The 23,582-nt window shown below is 47.5% G+C and overlaps 1 protein-coding gene across 1 annotated transcript in view; it reads right to left on the bottom strand.

The window, feature by feature from the left end:
- JADE2 (jade family PHD finger 2) overlaps positions 1-23,582 on the bottom strand; it is a 1,098,400-nt gene that overhangs the window by 870,970 nt on the left and 203,848 nt on the right. Inside the window, 1 exon segment of the mRNA XM_066591009.1 lies at positions 8,838-8,923. Coding sequence (XP_066447106.1) covers positions 8,838-8,923 — 86 coding nt within the window.

Raw genomic sequence — 23,582 nt, 5'->3', positions numbered from 1 at the left:
CAGTCCAAAAGGCATAACCAGGTATTCAAAATGACCGAGGGGCGTATTGAAAGCGGTTTTCCACTCATCCCCCTCCCGAATGCGGATGAGGTTGTATGCTCCCCTGAGATCAAGTTTAGAAAACCATCGGGCCCCAGCAACCTGGTTGAGGAGGTCAGGAATGAGTGGAAGAGCATACTGGTTTCGGACTGTGATTTTATTTAGCTCTCTATAGTCGATACAGGGCCGGAGACCCCCATCCTTTTTCTCAACGAAGAAAAACCCGGCACCCACCGGGGATTCTGAGGGCCGGATGTGTCCCTTGGCCAGGCTGTCCTGGATATAGTCCCTCATGGACTCTCTCTCTGGAACCGTAACATTATAGATGCGGCCCTTAGGAAGTTTGGCCCCAGGAATCAAGTCGATTTTACAGTCCCATTCCCTGTGAGGGGGCAGAGCTTCAGACAACTGTTTGGAGAACACGTCAGAAAACTCGGAGAGGTAATCTGGTAGGGGGCTCCCCTCGCAGGTGGAGATTCCCACCTTCACCGAACAAAGGTGGTTGGTACAGCGGGGACCCCACTTTACCAGTTCCAGCGTGTCCCAATTTACTACCGGGTTGTGCTCCCGGAGCCAGGGGAGACCTAGGACGACGTCCACAGACAGATCTCTCATCACTAGAAAGGTGCAGGTTTCCACGTGTAAGGCTCCTATCGTAAACCTTACTTCAGGGGTAACCAGATTAACAACCCCTGCTTGCAATGGAGTGGAGTCCACTCCTGAAACCAAAATCGGAGTCTCTAAACGTAACAAAACCCCGGACAGTTGAGCAACGAAATTAAAGTTAACGAAATTAGCCGCAGCCCCAGAATCAACGAAGGCTTGCCCAGTACGGTGGAAAGCATGAAATTCTAGGGTGCAAGGCAATAACATTTTGGACAACACAGGGAGTACCTTGGCTCCTAGACAGTCCCCCCGACAACTGCCTAGGAGCGGAAGTTCTTCCTGCCGTGGCTTCTTAGCGCAGGTAGCAATGCGGTGACCCGGCTCCCCACAGTAGAAGCAGAGGTTCTTCTTCAGGCGGTATTCCCGTCGTTGCTTGGGGTTCATGGCTCCCAGCTCCATGGCCTCGGTGGTGGGAGGTAAAAAGGTCGGGTCAGTCGAAGAAGTAGGCGTGGGGAGTGGGGTGGTCCGAGCGGCGTGTCTGGCCCTCAAACGTCGGTCGGCTCGAATAGCCAGCGACATGGCTTGCTCTAGGGTTCTAGGCTCCGGGTGGGCCACGAGTAGGTCCTTAAGACCCTCAGACAGACCGGTCAAAAATAGGTCTTTTAGGGCGGCATCATTCCACCCGGATTCTGTACAATGTTGGCGGAATAGAGCGCAGTAGTCCTCCGCCATCTTGCGACCCTGTCGCAGGGCCAGAAGCTTGGAGACTGCGTAGCCGGCCCGGTCGGGTTCGTCATAAATCTGACCCAAGGCGGAAAAAAAGGCGTCAAGGGATAGTCGGGTGGGAGAGCCAGCCGGTAACGAGAAAGCCCAATTTTGGGGCTCTCCCCTCAGGCGGGTAATTACGATTCCCACTTTCTGGTATTCAGTACCAGAGGAGTGGGGGCGGAGATCAAAGTAGAGCTTGCAGCTCTCTCTAAATGCAAAAAACTGATCTCTCTCTCCGGAGAAGCAATCCGGAAGCGTGGCTCGAGGTTCTGACATAGTTCCTGGAGCGGACGAGGGCTGCATGGGACCTGCAGCTGCCACTTGTTCCTGTGGCTGCAAGCGGGCTGTTAGGTCCTGGGCAAGGGTCGTAAGGACCTGGACCTGGTCCGCTAACGCCGCCACGGCCTCCATCGAGGGGCTCAAAGTTGCCGGGCGGATGCAAGGGTCTGACCTTCGTTCGGCCAGTGTTACTGTCAGGACAGTGTCCGGGATATGGGGGTCCCTGAGATATCCCGCAACCCCTGTCCCTGCCTACTTGCCCCCCTGGGCTAACCCCCAGGGCGACAACTGGGCGGCGGTCCCTACCCTCACTAGGGAAGCGGGACACGGGAAGACAAACAGACACTGAGACAAAACAACGGTAGAATGGTCAGACAATCCGGGTTGGCAACAAGAGGGTACGCAGTACGGAGGGGTCAGGCAAAAACGTAGTCAAGTCCAAAAGCAGGTGTCAGAAAAGCCGAGGTCACAAGAGTAGTCAGGATAAACGCGGGTGCAGCTGGAGAACCAAACTAACACTGGCAAGGCCTGACAGGAAAACACACATATTTAAATGCTGTCAGTGCTCCCGCCCCAGAAGCTGATTGGGGCGGGGAGCCTGACAGCAGCAGGGCTAATCAGGGAGGTGCTGGGGGCACGCCCCCAGTCTTGCAGCACAGACCGTTACTAGGGAAGCCAGCCTGGTAGTCAAGTGACTAGAAGCACCAGCTGCCTCCCTAGCAACCCAGCGGCGGCCAGTCTTACAGCGGCCCGGGGAGATCACAAGAACCGGGGCTCCCCTCCGCCGCACTCCTGTAGCCCGGGTGGCAGGACCGGTGGTGCGGGCACGGCGGCCCCGAGAGTTGCAGGTTCTGACACATGGCTGCTACGGATGACTGGTTTGAGGCACAGCCGAAATCCTTCTTTTTGCAAGGCTTACAGAACTTGGAATACCAATGTAAGAAGTGTGTTGACATCAGTGGAGAGTGTGGGGAATAAATGTAAAGTTTCATCTTCCTATCTCGTTATTAACTATCTTGTATAATTTTGTATCATCTGCAAATATTGATATTTACCTGTGCAGCCCCTCTATCAAGTCGTTGATAAATATGTCGAGCAGGATAGGGCCTAATACTGAACCCTGTGGCACCCCGCTAGCGATGATGGCCCAATCAGAGTATAAACCGTTTATTACTACCCTCTGTTTTCTATCTCTGACCCAATTTTTTACCCATATACACACGTTTTCACCCAATCCGAGCAGTCTCATTTTGTATATCAACCTATTATGCGGTACTATGTCAAATGCTTTAGAGAAATCCAGATGTACAAGATCAATAGAATCTCCCATGTCCAGCCTAAAACTTACTTCATCGTAGAAGTTGATCAGATTGGTCTGACATGATCGCCCCCTCATTCACCCATGCTGGTGTGGAGTTATTCCATTGTTCTCCATGACGTCTTGTACGATGGTGTCTCTCAGTAACTCCTCGAATATTTTTCCAGCTACTGAATTGAGACTTACCAGCCTGTAGTTACCAGGCTCTCTTTTGGTCCCCTTTTTGTATATTGGAACTACATTGACAATGCTCCAATCCAGTGGTACAATCCTGATCTTGATAGTGTCCATAAATATCAGAAATAGCGGCCTAGCTATCACATCACCTAGTTCCCTTAGAACCCTTGGGTGTATTCCATCTGGGCCTTGTGATTTATCGATTTTAATCGTCTTTAACTGTTCTGCACTTCCTCCTGTGTTATGTAATATTTTGCGAGGGGTTCATTTTATTCCCCTGCATCTCATGTGGCATTTCCTTTTTGTTTGTGAATGCACTTGAAAAGAAACTGTCTAATAGGTTTGCCTTTCCTCCATAATCTTCAATGGTTTCTCCTGCATTATTTGTTAAAGTGCCAGTGCTCTCAGTGCAAATTCTTTTACTGTTAATATAGCTGAAGAATAGTTTAGGGTTGTTTTTGCTCTCTTTGGCAATCAGTCTTTCTGCCTCTTCTTTGGCAATTTTGATCTTTTCTTTGCATATTTTGTTTTTTTCCCTGTATGATTTTAGCGCTTCTTCGCCGCCTTGTTTTAGCAATTTAAACACCTTCTTTTTTCATATATTGCCCCCCTTACAGTCTTGTTGAGCCACAATGGTTTCCTTTTACTTGCAGTTCTTTTGTTTTTAAAGGGTATGAACTGCTCACATGAGGTGATATGGATGTTTTTAAACTTCTCCCATTTGTCGGCTGTATTGTTATTCTCGAGGATGCTGTCCCAATTACTAGTAACTTGTATTTTATTCATTAAAATTTCTGCTTATTCAGAACTGAACAGCCCAATAGACGGTCCTCTCAGTGACTGACAGATACCCCAATATGTACAATCATAGACATAAGCAGTCAGTCAGCAAAAGAACTATCTCTAGACAAAAATTATGGTACTCACCCAGCTATAAGGATTGTCCTAATAGAAATGTTGATAACTTGAAAAATGGGGCAAGTGATAATAAATAAACCAAAAAAATGTGTGGTGTCAAAAGAGATGCACATGAATGCTTATACCAGTGGATAGGTCTGCCCTTGACTTGCACTGTACCAAAAAATAAATTAAAAAATGAGATGTACATCTGCCGAATTCATACCAAAATCTACTCTTTTTGGCACTTGTGTACATAGTAGAACACTATTGCTACATTTCAGTGAACATCTGTATACTTTGTATATATGCCTGACATAGACAGAACGTGAAACAATACTTTAAAAGAATGTATACAACACTAGAGGCCTAAATAAACAGTCAAAAAGGGCAGATTCTCAAACACCTCCACAAAAATAAGGTCATGATAGCGCTTTTACAAGAAACACACCTCATCAGGTAATATACCTAACTGTATCTCCAATCATTACACTACCTGGTTTCACAGCCCCCACCCTGAGAAGAAAGTCTGTGGAGCATTGATAGCAATACACAAACAACTCCCCCATTAGGTTATCTCCTCGGAGATCGAGCCAGAAGGACAATATGTTTTACTCAAAATCTCTGTTGGCGCTAGAGTTCTAACCATTGCAAATGTCTATTTTCCCAACCATGCACAGGTTCCGTTTGGTCTCAGGATCATAAACGCACTCTCAAGCTTTGCTGCAGGATCACGGATAACCTTGGGAGGAGACTTCAACCTGTGCCTTGAACCCGTTCTGGATTCTTCGCGGGTAGGTCACTGATTTACGTAAATTTAAAAAAGCCCTTGTATCTCTACAACTAGTAGATCTTTGGAGGCTCTTACATCCAAAAACAAAAGATTATAGTTTTCACTCACTAGCCCACAACAACTACAATCGCCTAGACTACCTGTTTGTATCACATGACCTATTAGACTCTTTGGGAGTCTTCAATTGGTCTGACCACGCTCCGGTCTTTGGGGCCCTACAGGGTTTCACAGAGGGGAGAACAAACCATTCTTGGCACCTTAACGACAACCTCCTTAGGGATCCTCTTTGTGTGAATGAAGTAAAGCAAACAATCCAGAATTTCGTGGCTGACCATGCTCAGGACTCCTCTTCCCGCTCTATCCAATGGGAAGCCCTAAAATGTGTGATTAGGGGAGTACTTATTTCCCACGGCTCCCGTTTAAAAAGAGAACGTACGCAAGGACTTAGAGGTTTACTGACCAGATTGGGCAATCTCGAGTCCTCCAACAAGGCAGCACTTTCTGAGACACTTAGAGCTGATATCTCAGACACTCTCTCCACCTTAGACCAGCAATCACTATGCGCTAGAGATAGATGGCGTGGGAGCTTCTACGAACACGGAAACAAATGTAGCCGACTTTGGCCAGGGCTCTCCATCCCAGGACATCTACTCCTTAAATACCCCCACTAAATTCTCCATCTAATGGAATAATTCACTCCAATAAGGACACATTAGATTGCTTTAAACAATATTATCAAAAGCTTTATAATTTGCGGGGGGACTGGGATGTTGGACAGACCCAAATATAAGTACTCCTTAGGGCTCCCACCCACTGGCGATATTTTCTCCACTGCGATGCGAGACTAAAGTTAAAGCCTCGCATCGCAGTGCGAAAAAAAAAAATCGGCATGATGCCGGGATATCGGCATCACGCTGACATATTGCCAGTCTTTTCAATGGGGCCAGCGGCAGCAGGGATGAAGGAATCCTCTACCACAGCTGTCACAGCTGTGGCAGAAGTCCCCGATATTCTAGCCCATTGCTTTCAATGGGATCGGCACTGCTGCCGATCCCATTGAAAGCACTGCTTTCTGCCAAGCCCCGCGGAATTGATTATCGGGGAAGGGCTTGAAATATAAGCCCTTCCCTGATAATCTGCCAAAAGTGTATAAAAAAATTTTAAAAAATTATTACTCACCTCTCCTGCGCTCAGCCACGTTTTCCTGCTGGCTCCCCGGCACTGCTATCAAGCTCTTTCAGCAGTCGGAGATTTAAAAATCCCCGCCTCCTGAAAGGGTTGTGCAGATTGGCTGAGGGCTCAGCCAATAGCAGCTACAGCTTAGCTATTGGCTGAGCGCTCAGCCAATCACACATAGCCCTTAGCTATTCATTCATGAATATATAAGCTATATCTTAGCAGAAGTCTGCGGCATTCTCCCTATGCTTTCAATGGGGCTAGCACTGCTGTCGCTGGCCCCATTAAAACCACTTGCTATATGGCAGTTCTGTACCAGCCTCTTTCTTGCGCTGCGATGCAAGAGTTTTCTCGTGCTCTCGCAGCGCAAGAAAGAAAATATCGCCAGTGGGTGGGAGCCCTTAATCAGCAATCAAGGACAACACCATTAGAACAATTTCACTGATTTTGCGTGCTCACCTCTCGGGGGCCCCCTTGTGCTTATTATCTGTTGATGCAGAGAAGGCATTCAATAGGGTGCATTAGGGGTTCCTGGAGGCGACCCTGAATAAGATCGGGTTGGGGCCCAGATTTATTGTCTGGGTCATGGCCCTTTACCGTGACCCCTCAGCTAGAGTCAGAGTAAATGGTGCCCTTTCTGCCCCGCTTAAAATAAAGAACAGAACAAGACAGGGGTGCCCCCTCTCACCCTTTCTCTATGTCCTGGTGACGGAGTCCCTGGCCAATGCCCTTAGGAACAACCCAGACATATGTGGGATCCAATCAGAGACTTCTGAACATAAGCTCTCCCTTTTCGCAGATGATCTATTAATGTATATCACAATCCCAGTAGCCCTAGAGGAATTTGAGAGATTCGGTAAAATGAGCAATTTTAAAGTCAACATAAATAAGTCGGAAATTCTTAATATAACAATCCCATTAGAGGCGGTCAGCAATTTTTTCACTATGAAGTGGAGGAAGGACCACATTAAATACCTGGGCATTAATCTCACCAGCGGCCCTAAAACCCTATTCGAAGCGAACTTTAAACCGATGATCGATAGTTTTGGAAGAGATCTGAAGAAATGGAGACCACTTACGTTATCATGGTTCGGAAGAATTAATGCACTAAAGATGGACGCTCTGCCTAAGTTCCTATATCTCTTCCAAACTCTACCGATAAGAATCCCCAAAGTGTATCTGACAAAACTCTGCAAGCTCTCAACGGAGTTTGTCTGGGGTGGAACGAGACCAAGGGTTACATTTAAGACCCTTATCAGAAGGAAGGGGGAGGGGGGAGTACCCAGTTTCTCTATTTATCACAGGGCATCCATATGCAGATGCGTACTAGATATTCTTCACAATAACCCCGCCAAACTATGGGTGGAGCTGGAGTGCGAGAAACTCCCCGCCCTTACGATGGGCTCTTTCTGGCTGCCACCCTTAATGGCTAGTAGGACCCCTTTACTTTCGCCACTCTTGAGACAGATCCTGGAGGCATGGAATGGTTTTGCCACACATTCGGGTTTGGCCTCTTGTCCTGGCCCCTTAACACCGCTGGTTGGGAACCCCAACCTCCCGGTTCATCTAGAGGGATACCCCAGTTTTAAGAGTCAGGGATGTATTGTCGACTCTTGGAGTTCGCCCAATGGACGAGATCCTGGAGGGGCCTCGGACCGGAGCGTGGTTCCAGTACTTACAAATTAGACATTTCATCTCGTCCCTGGGCCCTATGGCCCTCCTCCAGACGCCCTCTCCCAGTTTGAACAAATGTGTGTCTCCTCTACAACGGGCCCGGCAAGGGTCTCCACATTGTACAGTCTTTTGCTGGCTGTGGAGACACGCGACGGTCCTCCGGGATTTGTTGGGGGCTGGGAGAGAGTTTTGGGGAGACCCTTCCAGGAGGAGGCTTGGCACGACGCATTCACATTAACACACTCACTGGCGACCTCCTCTAAATTCCAATAGACTAATTACAAGATCCTGTCTAGGTGGTACAGGACTCCTGCACACCTGGCAAAACTATTCCCCCTGACCGCGGACACCTGCTGGAGATGCCATGGTGGGAGGGGCAATTTTTTGCATATTTGGTGGTCCTGCCCATTGGTTCTACCTCTGTGGCAGAATATCATCAACCTCTATAACGCGGTCTACAAAGATAGCATGATCCTCTCACCGGAGGTGGCCCTGCTGTCCATGATCCCGGGACCCCTATCAAGGACCAAAAAAAGTATTCTAAAATTTTTTCTCATTCCCATGAGACAGACGATACCTAGGCTCTGGAAATCCTCCTCTCCTCCCCCCCCCTCGCCCCCCGCCCCCACAGGGATCTTGTGCTTGGAAGCCCGCGACAACATAAATCGAATAGAGGATCTGAGCGCAACAGATAAGGGTAACACCCAAAACTACTTTACCACTTGGACGGCGTTGATTCTATTTAGGAACTCCACAGAATTGAAAACTTGGCTGCAAACAGGAGCAATATCCTCCTAGGTTTGGCTGATCTGTTACGTAATCCTACCTATGTTTACCCTTGTCCGGTTATGTGTACTTGGTTTCAGCATCTACTTGCCTGTATTTTATATATTCTAAAGCCGGCGCCATGGCCCTGGAGCTGTTAAGACGAGGCCCAATAGGTGTGAGGCGTATTGGGACATCGACGGCAAGCCTAGGGACCCCAGCAACATACGTTCCTTTCTTCCTGTTTAAATAGGCTTCATCATTCTTTATTGCAACAATTATTCCAACGATGCTGTAACATGTCCTCGCATAGGAAAACGCAATAAAAGAATGTATAAAACAAACCTCCGATGGTTTCTTCTCCTTCTGTCTGGTCCAAGTATTTTTTGTGGTCAGTGTTTTGGAACATCTTGACCACGATGTTGTGTGACCTAGAGTAAAGAAAACAAACATAAAATATATTAAAGACATGTCTACTAGTATCATTTTAAGATGCTGGGGTCTAAAAGTAGAACAATTATATAGGTGTAAAGCCGGCTGCACACGAGCGTGACGGGCTCCGCCGCGGAATATTCCACGGCGAAGCCCATCACGGCGCCCCCCAGAGACCCCATACTTACCAGCGGATCTGTCATTCTAGGTCCCGCATGACGCTTCCCCGCCCACCGCCGCCGCGTCATATGACACGCCTGCCACGTCACATGACACGCCCACCGCGTCATATGACGCGGCGGCGGCAGGCGGGAAAGCGTTTTCACGCTATCTTCCGCTGTGCTACAGCGGGAGATAGCGTGAACGGACGGCTTCCATTGACTGCAATGGAAGCCGTCTGCGCGTACACCCGCGGCAAATAGAGCATGCCGCGGGTGAGGACGGGAGATTTTACGGTGCGGAATTCCGCGGTGGAATTCCACACTGTGTGCCCTGAGCTATTAGGTTCAATAGAACCTAATAGCTGCGGGCAACGCAGCGGATTTTCGCCGCGAATTACGCGGCGGAAATCCGTTCGTGGGAAGGAGGCCTAAATGTATAATCAGCAATATATCAGTACTGTACAATAGTTGACTTGCGATGCCCTCCCAAGCTTGTGGTACAGCTCAATCAATTCATGTATGGCCAGTTTAATACTTGTAAACCGCGCATTCCAGGTGCACTCATACACTCCATAATACAGATAAGTGTCCAGGCCCGACAGCAGTTCTACTGACTTCAAAACTCACAGCATCGTAGGAATCCCACACATTTCTGATCTCTATATGTAATCTATGAATACCTCTATTGTTCTGGAGTAGGGAACAGATTTTCAACAATATTAGCTGATTAACACTACAGGGCGTACAGGTACGTCCTGCAGGTTCGGGGTGAATATAGAGCGGTATCTCGGGTCAATCCTGCCATATAATGCAAGTGCCGGCTGTTTCATACAGCCAATACCCACCCGTAACAGCCACATCGCTCATCTGAGCTGTTAACACTTTAAATACCACTGTCAATTCTGTGGCATGGCTTGACAGATTGCCTGTAAGATAGCAGTATAAAGTAATGCTAGGGCATTACATCATACTGTAGGCACAACTAAACCACCACAAGTTGTTGTCCCATCTGGGGACCAAAAAAAGTGTAAAAATTAGTTTAACCCATTCCTGCTGTAGGACGTAAGTTTACGTCCTGGCAGCAGGGTACTTCCCACAACAGGACGTAAACTTACGTCCTGCAGATAGCGCGGGATCACATATGATCCTGCGCTATCCCGCAGCGGGAGTCGGCTGTCAGTCACAGCCGGCGTCCCGCTGCAACAGCGGGGGGGCATCGGCGATGCGCCCCCTGCTGTTAACCCCTTCCCTGCCATGATCTAAGTAGATCGCAGCAGGGAAAGAGTTCACAGAGGGAGCGCGCTCCCTCTGTGTCTCCGGCCGGCTCTCACGATGTTATCGCGAGAGCCCGGCCTGTCGCCATGGTAACAGGACGCGATACACTGGCGTCCTGTATTACCAGTGCCTGAGATCGCTGTATAAGCGATAAGGCTGCCATGCCTTATGACAGCAATCATCAGGGCAGTGGACAAAGTCCCCCAAGGGGACACAAATGTTGTAAAAAAACAAAGATTAAAAAAATGAATTAAAAAAAATGTAAAAAAAAGTAAAAAAAACACATTTTTTATGCTTTTTCCCAGATTAGCATAAAAAGGTAAAAAAAAATAAAACCCCACATACTTGGTATTGTCGCGTCCGTAACGACGCATAGAATAAGATGCACATGCTTTTGTCTGTGCACGGAAAAAAAAACGCAAAAAAAAACGCTAAAAAACTGAGGCAAAATGCTAATTTTTAGCATTTTGCCTCACTAAAAACACAATAAAAGTGATCAAAAAAGCCGTATGTACCCCGAAATGGTACCAGTAACAACTACAGCTCATCTCGCAAAAAATAAGCCCTAACAGAGCTCCGTACAACAAAAAATAAAAAAGTTACAGGACTTTGAATACAGTGATTTAGAAAAAAAAAAAGATTTCCAAAAAAAGGGTTTTTATTGCAGAAAAGTGGAAAAAACTAAAAAAAATGTAAGAATTTTGGTATCGTTGTAACCGTACCGGTCCGCAGAAAAAATGGAATGTCTCATTTATGCTGCATGATTAATGCTGTAAAAAAAAAAAAAATCTATGGCAGAATTGATGCGTTTTCTCTCCCTGCTATCATAAAAAAAAAAAGAAAGGTTTACAATATAGTTAATGTACCCAAAAATGACACCGATAAAAACTACAGTTTGCCACGCAAAAAACAAGCCCTTATACGGCCGCGTCGACGGAAAAATAAAAAAGTTATGGCTTTTGATAAACGGAGAAGAAAATCCGCCAAAAATTGTTGCGTCCTTAAAGGGGTTGTCCCGCGCCGAAACGGGTTTTGTTTTTTTTCAATAGCCCCCCCGTTCGGCGCGAGACAAACTCGATGCAGGGGTTTAAAAAAAAAACTGGATAGTACTTACCCGAATCCCCGCGCTCCGGTGACTTCTTACTTACCTTGCGAAGATGGCCGCCGGGATCTTCACCCACGGTGGACCGCAGGTCTTCTCCCATGGTGCACCGTGGGCTCTGTGCGTTCCATTGCCGATTCCAGCCTCCTGATTGGCTGGAATCGGCACACGTGACGGGGCGGAGCTACGAGGAGCAGCTCTCCGGCACGAGCGGCCCCATTCAGAAGGGAGAAGACCGGACTGCGCAAGCGCGTCTAATCGGGCGATTAGACGCTGAAATTAGACGGCTCCATGGAGACGAGGATGCTAGCAACGGAACAGGTAAGTGAATAACTTCTGTATGGCTCATAATTAATGCATGATGTACATTACAAAGTGCATTAATATGGCCATACAGAAGTGCTGAACCCCACTTGCTTTCGCGGGACAACCCCTTTAAGCCCAAAATAGGCCATGTCATGAAAGGGTTAAAAAAACCTTTATTGATTATTAAAAAAAATTTAAAGTAAAAGTTCAAAAAAAAGTTTTTGCCATATTTATAATTTAAAAAATCTAAGTAATAATGATGTACGATCTGACTTCTGATGTATACCCAGGGCACAAAGGAAGTAAACAAAGATTTATATTGATAACAAAGATGTTATATTGATTAACAAAGATGTATATTACAAAGTGCATTAATATGGCCATACAGAAGTGTATAACCCCACTTGCTATCGCAGGACAACCCCTTTAAGTAGGCAGGCTTATTAAAAGCGAACACTTATTGGTTCATCTTATCTTTTCATCACATAAACAGACCAGGAAGAGTATAGTTACTTTCACTTATGCACGTTACGTACAGAAAAGGTGGGAGGGAGATACAGGATGAGAGAGAGATAGGGGGCCCACGGGGGATCGTAGCGGTAATCTTCCAGTTTCCACTTACACTACGTTCTCAGCTAACTATATGGGAGACTTATTACAGCAGAGTAGGGAGGGGTACAGTGAGTGAGTAAAGGAAGGAGAGGTGTTAGTGGGTGAATTCCAGTTCAGGCTTCTGGTATCTGGTTACACAGTTTATCTTTACTACATTTCATTTGGTAGATGTATAACAATACATAATATGCTTAAGCCTTCAGGCTGATAACAGAGAAACAATAGCTTATAAATCCTTGTACCACATTTTCCTCTCTTTGGTAGCTATCACTCGTTTATAGCCTATCATCCTAATTTAAGGGTTTATACGCCCATAGACTTCTGTATAGCCTGTGTATCCAGTGCTACATTAGTGTCTTCATGTTTTAGAGGCAGGATATACTGGATTATAGCATAAGATTGTATGTGCAACCCCCTACTTGTCTCCCTTTCCCCATGTAATAAGTATGGCACACTAATGTTTTCGTGATGTGTGTACCTATTCTAGCTTCTTGTTTACATTTATCACAATTATTGGCACAATTTCAAATTTCCTGTATAGGGTAATCCCACCACCCCCAACAAAGTTTTTAGTAGGTTTTTTATTCTTCTTGCTGTCCTGCAGCTGTAGCTCTCCCCTATCCTAGATGCTTGAGGGAAAAACTATTTTTGTTTAGAAAACACTGTCTTTGTATAGAAAACACTGTCAGCTGGTGCCTCCTGGGCTTCCAGGAGGGGGTAAGGTCCCATGTCTGGAGGTTTTTAAGGTGAGCTTCAGGGGATTCGTCGGGTGTGGTAAGCAGGCACGGTCAGTTTAGGCCACTTTGACTCTGGTCTGTTTAATTCAAGGTCCCGTCCAAGCAACTTTAACAGCTTTTGGGGTAGACAAGTTAACTGTGTATGTCGACCATTAGCTTGCCAATCTTTTACTCCGATTTTTTTTCCTGGAAGAAAAAAACAGAAGTACACAGCAGTATCCAGAGATTATAGGTAACTTTTGCACAGCAATATTCAAACAAGTAGATAACCGTTCTCCGGCTCTTTTGGCGATGGTTGCCATGGTTTTACCCAGGGCAAGTATCTGCTAGTGATTTATCATCTCTCCTACTATTTTGTTGTCTGCTCCAATTCCCAATACTACTCGGCTAGGCCTACACTACATCATCTTAAGAGGGGAATAACCAGTTCTTTTAGAGGAGGCAGATCTGATTTCTGAGCATAGCAATGGGTAGGACTTGTGGCCATTTTAGGTGAGTCTCCGGAGAGAGCTTTCCTAAGGCAAGTTTTAAAGTCCAGTTCACGTATTCAACCTTTCCTGAGCTCTGAGGACGGTAGGTAGTGTGCATTTTCCATCTGATCTTGAGACAGTTGGCTAATTCTTGTATAATCTCTGCAGCAAAGGCTGGTCCGTTGTTTGACCAAATCCGCACCAGTAGGCTGTGTCTTGGAATTATGTCTTTCAGTAGTGTTCTGGCCACTTCAGTTGATTTTCTCAGTCCCAGTGTAGTAGGCCTCCACCCACCCTGTGTGAGTGCAGACAAAGACTAGGAGATATGTCCATCCGTCAGCTGCAGGAAGGGAATTGCTGCAAAAGATTATATCCCTGAAGCCTTCAGGAGACCTCGTCTGGGATTATTTTTATGTTGCGTCATTGACACATTTTCTGGTGCTCGCCTGGTGAGTCTTAGGATATACAGCACATCTTGGATTAGATCTTCCATAGTGGTAGATACATAGTGTGCCCTCATGTACTTTCTTGAAGATCTCTGTTACTAGTGCTGTTGGGAGCACACATCTTCCATCCGAGAGGATGAACCACCTTTCAGCTGTGTATTTCCGATCTTCTGTCTTTAGCCATTCCTTTTTACTTTGATTGCAGCAGGGGTTCTAGTTGCTGAGGGGAACAATGAAAAAGGCTTGTAGCTTGAGAGGATTTTTGGCGTTTCAGGAGAGTGGCAGTTCGCTTGGCATCAGCATCTACTTTCATGTTTCCTTGTGTGACGAGTGAGTCTCTCTTCTGATGTCCTTTACAGTGACTTACTGTCTCTTCTGACAGTTCCAGAATGAGAGGAGCATGCTTCACTTCTTGACCCACTGAAGGGATCAAACTCTTTTTCTTGCTCAAGGCCCCATGAACATGGAGTGTCAGGAAGGCATACTTTGAGTCAGTGAAGATATTGACTTCCACCCCAGCTGCCAGCTGTAGGGCTCTGATAAGTGCAATAAGTTCTGCCTTTTGAGCTGAAGTTCCTTTGGGCAGTGCTTCTGCTTCTATAGTAGTATGTAGGGTGACCACTGCATATCCAGCAAAGCATATGAATTCTTACATGAAGCTGCTACCATATGTGTACTATTCGACATCAGGAGTTTCAAGAGGTGTGTCCCGTAGATCCAGATGGCTTTTAAAGCGTCCATCCATTACCTCACAGCAGTTATGGTCAGGGGTTCCAGTTCCAGTGGGCAACAGGGGCGCTGGATTTAGAGTGGTGCATTGTCAGGGTACCAGGGGAAGCAGAAGTCGGGGATCTCTGAAACGTAGCCCACAACCTCTGTCCCTGCCTACTTGCCTCCACTCCTGGCTAACTCCAGGCGGGCAACTGGACGACGGTCCCTACACTGGCTAGGGGAAATGATGAGGAACACCACAATTCCTGGAAACAGAGAACGAAAAGACAGACAAACAGACAAACAGAGCGAAGTACCAAGGGAAAACAGCAAACCAGTCTAGGAGCAAGCCAAAGGTCAAGCACGAAAACTCAATCCGGAAAACGCAGTACAGGCAGGAGAAGACAAAGTCAGGTCAGGAGAAAAGCCCAGGTCAATAAACAAATGAGCAGGAATACAGAGTAACGCTGGTGACAGGTAGCCTAATCAAACACTGGCAGTGTATGGCTAATCAAACACTGGCAGTGTATGGAGGTAACTGAGGGGTTTAAATGCTGTCAGAGCTTCCGCCCCAGCAGCTGATTGGGGCGGAGCACCTGACAGCAGCAGGGTAATCAGAAAGTGCTGGGAGAACCTCCCTCAGCACTAGCAGACCAACCTAGGTCAGCAGAGATGCAGCAGGCTGCGATAGCAACAGGAACGTGGTGCTGGGCAGCAGCCGCCACATTCCTAGCACTCCTGCGGCGTATCGGAGCCTCACGGCCAGGAGTGGTGACCAGCGTTGGAGTCCCCCTGCACCGCACACCCGCCACAGGAGCGACAGTGTAGGCAGTGCAGGCACGGCAACCCCATAGCCGCCCCTCCTGACAGTACCCCCCCTCTTACGGGGGGACACCGGACCCCCATGACCCGGCGCTGGCTTGAGGGGGTAGGTCCTATGAAAGCGACGGACTAGCCGCGGAGCATGGACATCTTTGGCCGGGACCCAAGACCACTCCTCGGGTCCAAACCCCTTCCAGTGCACTAAATATTAGTAAGCACCCTGTACCCGCTTGGAGTCCAGGATCCGTTCTATTTCAAACTCCATCTCTCCTTGGACAATGGTGGGAGGAGGAGGTTTGCGGGTGGGCAATACTAGGGGACGACCCTTTTCAAAAGCGACTTGTGGAAGACATTATGCACCTTTCAGGAGTCAGGCAAGGTTAGTTCATAGGCCCCCGAGTTAATAACCTTGGAAATAGGAAATGGCCCGACAAAACAAGGAGCTAGCTTGGTACCTTCAGCCATAAGTTTTTTGTAGACAGATAAACTAGATCACCAATTACAAAAGGGTCAGACAGAGTGCGTTTACCAGCCCCTTGTTTCCGCAACTTCTCCTGCGATTCCAGTAAGTTCTTGCGAACCTGGACCCAGACTGCCTCCAGCTCCTCCGTAAAGGAATCAGCTGACGGTTTATCCGACAGCGAGGAGACAGATGAGGTAAACCGGGGGTGGAACCCGTAGTTGCAGAAAAAAGGGGAAACCTATGATGATAAACTGGTATGGTTGTTTATAGCGAACTCCGCCAAAGGCAAAAACTTCATCCATTGTTCCTGACTGTCCGAGACAAACAAACAAAGGTACTGAATAAGTTACTGACTCATACGCTCCGTCTGTCCGTTTGACTCAGGGTGAAAAGCGGAAGAGAAAGACAGCTTAACATTGATATGCTTACAGAAAGCCTGCCAGAAACGAGCCACAAACTGTACCCCCCGATCAGAAACAATATCTTCGGGGATACTGTGTAAACGAACAATCTCCTTAACGAATAGGTCAGCTAGGTCCCTAGCCGAGGGTAATTTACTCAATGGAACAAAATTGGTCATCTTAGAGAACCTATCGACCACTACCCAAATGACAGTAAAATCCTGCGACGGGGGTAAATCAGTAATGAAATCCATGGATACATCCGACCAAGGTTTACATGGAACTGGCAGAGGAAGAATAGGACCTTCACGGCGTCTCCTGATATTCTTCCCCCGAGCACAAACAGCGCAAGCCTTGACAAAGCCACGGACATCTCTGGACATCTGGGGCCACCAGTATAACCGAGAACATAAGTCCAATGTCCCTCTAGTGCCAGGATGACCAGTCAGAACCGAAGAGTGTATATCTTCAAGCACCCGTGTTCTCAGGGAGAGGGGAACGAACAGTTTGCCCTCTTGAAGAGCCCCCGGGGCAGCTTGCTGGGCAGCATATAGCTGAGACGAAATATCGGAGGTTAACACCGCTAGGACCACTCCGGAGAGAGGATTCCCTCTGGCTGAGACTCCACGGGTTCAGGGACATCGAAGCTATGCGACAATGCGTCGGCTCTAATGTTCCTCGACCCAGGCCAGAAGGTGACGATGAAATTAAAACGGTGAAAAAAATAATGCCCAGCGCGCCTGCCGGGCATTTGGTCTCTTAGCTAACTCTAGATACACCAAGTTCTTGCGATCAGTGAGAACGGTAATCCGGTGTCTGTCTCCCTCAAGGAAATGCCGCCACTCTTCAAAAGCCCACTTGATGGCCAACAATTCCCTATTACCTATGTCATAGTTGCATTCTGAGGGCGAGAATTTTCTCGAGAAGAATGCGCAGGGTCGGAGGTTAGAGAGGGTTGCTGGTCCTTGTGACAGGACGGCGCCCACTCCAAATTCAGAAGCGTCTACCTCCACAACGAATGATTTGGTTAAGTCGGGTTGTACGAGGACAGGCGCGGAGGAGAAGGCTTCTTTGAGACTCAAAAAGGCAGTGACCGCCTCCGGTGTCCAGCTGCCTACCTCAGACCCTTTCTTGGTTAAATCAGTTAATGGTTTGGCGATCACCGAGAAACCCTTAATAAACTTGCGGTAGAAATTGGCAAAACCCAGAAAACGCTGTAAAGCCTTTAGGTTAGTAGGTTGCGCCTATTCTGTTATCGCCCTAACCTTCCCTGGATCCATTTTGATAACAGAAGGGGTAATTGTATATCCTAAAAATGAGACCTCCTGAACCCCAAACAAACACTTCTCCAGTTTCGCAAACAGCTGGTTAGCCCGAAGTCGGTTGAGGACTATCCGCAAGTGACTAAGGTGTGACTCCCAGTCGGCGGAGAACACCAGGATGTCGTCTAAATAGACCACCAAGAATATGCGCATGACAGCCTGGAATATGGTATCCATGAAACCTTGGAAGACGGCCGGGGCATTACACAAACTGAAAGGCATCACCAAGTACTTAAAATGCCCCAATGGCGTATTGAACACCGTCTTCCACTCATCTCCCTCTCTTATCCTGATTAGGTAATATGCTCCCCTCAGATCCAGCTTGGAGAACCACTTGGCTTCCGATACTTGATTCAGGAGATCAGGGATCAGAGGAAGATAGTACAGGTTACGGATTGTGATCATATTCAAACCTCTATGGTCGATACATGGCCGAAGGCCGCCATCCTTCTTCTCTACAAAAAAGAACCCTGCCCCAGCAAGAGACTCAGACGGGCGGATATAGCCCTTGGCCAAACTCTCGGAAATGTATTCCTTCATGGCTTATGGCTCTGGTACAGTGATGTTATATATACCCCCTTCGGAAGTTTAGCCCCGGAATAAGGTCGATTTTATAATCCCACTCCCGATGGGGTGGTAATGCCTCGGACAGCCGTTTAGAAAAAACATCAGCAAAATCAGCCAAATAGTGCAGCAGGGGTAGTTCCTCACATTCAGCAGAATGGACCTGAACTGCAGGCATGTGACCACTACACCCTGCACGCCATCAGACTAACTCCAGAGTCTCCCAGCTGATAACTGGGTTATGTACCTTCAACCACGGTAGGCCAAGCACTACGTCCACCGATACGTTTTCCATGACCAAAAAGGTACAAAACTCTGTGTGCACCGAAAGCTTAAGCTCTGGAGTAATCCGACGGACCTGCCCAGCTAGTAAGGGTGTAGAATCCAGTCCAGAATCCTGAACAGGAGGCTCAAGGTTTCTTAAGACCCTGGCTATGGGAGCTATGAAATCAAAGTTAATAAAATTGGCGGCTGCCCCAGAATCTATGAAGGCTTGGCCCTAAACATGGAAGGAATCAAACACAATAGAGCAAGGTAATAACAACTTGGAACAATCCGGGGGTACCTGGGCTCCTAAGTGATCCTCCCGGACATCACTTAGGAGTGGGCGTCTTCCCAGTTGCGGCCTCTTCTCGCAGGATGCGACCTGGTGTCCTGGTTCTTCATAGTACAAGAACAGTCAGTTCTTGAGACAAAACTCCTTGTGTTGTCTGGGAGACATGGACCCCAGTTCCATGGATTCCGGGGAAACAGCTGGTGAACCATGGATGTCGATCCTACGGGCTGATAACCCAGAACTGGTCTTGGGAATGCATTTTGCCCTAAGGCGGCGGTCAGCTCTAATGGCCAGCGTCATGGCTTGCTCCAAACTGTCAGGCTGAGGGTACGAAACAAGCAGGTCTCTCAGAGCATCAGAGAGACCCGTCAGAAATAAGTCCTTAAGGGCTCAGTCGTTCCAACCAGACTCAGCGCAATACTGTCGAAACTGGGAGCAATATACCTCCGCTGCAATTTTACCCTGTCGCAGTTCTAATAACCTGGAAACCGCATACCCGGCCCGATCTGGCTCATCATAGATCTGGCCTAACGCGGTAAAGAACGAGCCCAGAGACTGCCTGATGGGCGAGTCGGTGGGCAAGGAAAAAGCCCAATTCTGCGGGTCACCGGTCAAGCGGGATATGACAATTCCAACTCTTTGGAACTCGGTTCCAGAGGAGTACGGACGCAAACTGAAATTCAGCTTACAGCCCTCCCGGAAGGAGAAAAACTGTCTCCGGTCACCAGAAAAGAAATCAGGGAGGGTAGCCTTAGGCTCAAGCTTCACCGCATGAGCAGGAGGCAGCACCGCTGGTGCGCTGGCCGCTGCCTATTCCTGCTGTAGGAACCGTGCGGTCAAATCTTGCACCCTACCTGTCAGGCCCTGCACCTGATTAGCTAGAGCTGACACAGCCTCCATGGATGGACTTAGTTTGGTTTGATGGATGTAGGAACCAGAAAACGTTTGGGCCAGTGTTTCTGTCAGGGTACCAGGGGAAGCAGAAGCAGAAATGTAGCCCACAACCCCTGTCCCTGCCTACTTGCCTCCACTCCTGGCTAACTCCAGGCGGGCAACTGGGCGACAGTCCCTACACTGGCTAGGGGAACACCACAATCCCTGGAAACAGAGAACGAAAAGACAGACAAACAGACAACCAGAGCGAAGTACCAAGGGAAAACAGCAAACCAGTCTAGGAGCAAGCCAAAGGTCAAGCACGAAAACTCAATCCGGAAAACGCAGTACAGGCAGGAGGAGCCGAAGTCAGGTCAGGAGAAAAGCCCAGGTCAATAAACAAATAAGCAGGAATACAGAGTAACGCTGGTGACAGGTAGCCTAATCAAACACTGGCAGTGTATGGAGGTAACTGAGGGGTTTAAATGCTGTCAGAGCTCCCGCCCCAGCAGCTGATTGGGGCGGAGCACCTGACAGCAGCAGGGTAATCAGAAAGTGCTGGGAGAACCTCCCTCAGCACTAGCAGACCAACCTAGGTCAGCAGAGATGCAGCAGGCTGCGATAGCAACAGGAACGTGGTGCTGGGCAGCAGCCGCCACATTCCTAGCACTCCTGCGGCGTATCGGAGCCTCACGGCCAGGAGTGGTGACCAGCGTTGGAGTCCCCCTGCACCGCACACCCGCCACAGGAGCGACAGTGTAGGCAGTGCAGGCACGGCAACCCCATAGCCGCCCCTCCTGACAGTACCCCCCCCTCTTACGGGGGGACACCGGACCCCCATGACCCGGCGGGGGTCAGCGGAGATGAATCAGGCTGCCATGGCAACAGGAACGTGGCGCTGGGCAGCAGCCGCCACATTCCTAGCACTTCTGCGGTGTATCAGAGCCAAGCGGCCAGGAGTGGTGACCAGCGTCGGAGTCCCCCTGTGCCGCACCTCCGCCACAGGAGCGACAGTGTCAGCTGTGCGGGCACGGCGATCCCGATAGCCGCCCCTCCTGACATGCATACTTACAACTTCAGTCTTGAGTTTTCACATAGGAGGCTGTGGTACTTGGTTATGAGAGCATTTGTCAGCCAGCGGTAACCTTTAGCATCCATCAGTGTTAGGACAGAAAATGGCACCCGTAGTGTAAGATCTTGATCCAGGGTTAGCTTGTCAGCCTCCGTAACCAAGGCCACTGTTGTTGTCAGTCTTCTCAGGCAGAGGCCATCCCTTGGCCACATTATCAAGTTGCTTGGAGAGATAGGCAACAGGTTGATGCCATGATACTATAATCTGGGTGAGAACGCTGATCGCCAATGCCTTCTTCTCATGAACATACAGAATAAATGGTTTCTCCAGATCAGGCAAGGCCAGTGGATGCTTTTAGGAGAGCCTGCTTGATGTTGTCATAGGCCCTTGTATGCTCTTGTTTCCAGCAGAAGGGGGAATCTTCACCCCCCTTTGTGACTTCATAGAGGGGTTTGGCCATTCCAGCAAAGCCGGGTATCCATATTCTGCAGAATCAGGTAGCTTTAAGGAATTATCTGGCTTTTTCTTCTGGTGGTTGGTACAGGAAAATTGTAGATGGCCTACTTTCTTTCAACTCCCAGTTGTACCTTTCCTTGTGAGATATTAAATCCCAGGTATTTGACAGTTGCTTGGCAGCTCTGTGGCTTCTTTGTTAAGACTCTGGATCTGGCTTCATAGAGATGATGAAGCACTGTCTCAGTTTTCTGCAGACATCGTGCAGAGGCAGATTTAGTTATGAGAAGGTCATCCACATACTGTAACAATACATTGCCTGGCTGGGAAGGGAGAGAGAGTTTCCTTAGGTTTTTCTGTTTCTCTCTTCTCTCTCATTGGGTGTGGCTGTTCCACTATTCTCAACCATCTTTATGCAACATTCCTTTGCATATCCTAATACATGGGTTTTGATTTCTTACAGCAGTTATACAACAGTGTACATACAGATGCTATATGATAACTTACATCCTTGTCAATGACTTTTTGCACTATTTCAAGGATTTCTTTTTGCACTATTTCTGCATTTAAGTGGTGATTGTGAGATCGCACTGCTCATACTTGGTTGGTACTATTTTCCCTATTGCCGAGTTTTATACTTTTCTTAACACTGGAATATTTTTTTACCCATAGTACATTTAACAACAAAGCATTTTCCTTTCCAAAATCTGATGAAAGTACTAAGGCTGGTCATAAAGGATGTGATCAAGATCCTCTTCCATCCTTACGGGAAAGGCTATTTAGCTGTGACTGTCTCAGACTAAATTGCTAACATCTACTCGACAGGGCATATCATGTCAAAATCACAAAATATATTACTTCACAATTTAAGAATATATCTTAGAACCTGGGTTTTTACCTTTTTAGCTGATTAAAAAACTTTCCCATACACCATTCAGTTGCATAGTCCATTTTTGGGTTCTTTTTGTCAATTGTCTTGAAAGTTCAGACAATCCAGTCTCCCCAAGCAGCCCAAAGATCCCAGCAGATATTTGCTGGGTGTGGCCCCAACTTGGTCCGTTTGGGGGGACTGTTTTGTCTTCACTCGCAAGGTATAGCAGATGCAAAAATGCAATCCATTAGATCTCGGACTTCCAGCCCCACTTGATCTACGATCTGACTTCTGATGTATACCCAAGGCACACAGGAAGTGAACAAAGATGTATTATAAGGTCGACCGACCCAGAGGGATGTTTGTATATTGAATCCAAATCTCTGGGTCCCTATTATATAACCGACAGAGCTTTATATATTAAGTAGGCAGGCTTATTGGTTCATCTTATCTTTTCATCACATGAAGAAAACAGGAAGAGTATATTTATTTTCACTTATGCGAGTTACAAACAAAAAAGGCGGAAGGGAGATACAGGAAGAGCGTAAGATAGGGGGCCCACGGGGGATCAGAGTTGCAATCTTCCAGTTTCCACTTACACTCCGTTCTCAGCTAACTCTATGGGAGACTTATTACAGCAAAGTAGGGAGGGGTATAGTGAGTGAGTAATAAAAGGAGGGGGTAGAAGAAGTCCTCGTACCCCAATAAAACAAAAAACATATTTCTATTGTTAGCGTAATTTTCGCTTTTCGCTATTCGATATACTGTGGGTGCCATATTAGATTGAAAGGCTCTCCAGGCCTGTATATTATTTCTAAGACCACACGTCTTACATCATGTGTCCCAAAAGAGTCCGTCTTTATTTAGGCGGGTAAAAGTTTATATAAGCTTTCAAATCAGGAAGTTAAGTAATTTAGGACACAGTTACATTATTTTGTGTGCTGATAGGTCATTCTCAGAGGGAGGTATGTGTGAGGTAGCTGTGAGATCGTTCACCCGGGAGGAGCTTCCCTTGAGCCTGCTCTATTCATTCTTGACTTGTGGTCCGAAGGAAATACTTCCTGTGTTTTCTCTCTCTAGACAGCCATTTCCTGTTCCTTTACACAAAGACATTCCTAGATAAGTTCTCTGCCAGTTAGAACCAGTTTGACCAGGTTATGGACACAAAGCACTGCTCCTTCAATTCTTGTGCAGGTGGGGAGATGTTCCCTTCCCCGAGAGGTTTTGATTAGAGACACAATATAGCATCTTCACAGTTGATAAAAATACAGAAAATACAGACAAAATGGCGAACCTTTCAGCCATCTACCACAATTCCCTCCTTTGTTTTGGGTATTTTCATTCTCCTGGATAGTTTTTCCTTCCTATTTGTGTTCTGGGGCCTTTCCCTACCGCCTACAGGGGACCCTAGCTGTCACCTCCACCATGGAGATGCCTCCTG

Source organism: Eleutherodactylus coqui, chromosome 2 (genome assembly GCF_035609145.1).
Source record: "Eleutherodactylus coqui strain aEleCoq1 chromosome 2, aEleCoq1.hap1, whole genome shotgun sequence".
NCBI classification, from domain to species: domain Eukaryota; kingdom Metazoa; phylum Chordata; class Amphibia; order Anura; family Eleutherodactylidae; genus Eleutherodactylus; species Eleutherodactylus coqui.
This window is presented reverse-complemented; position numbering and strand designations above follow the sequence as displayed.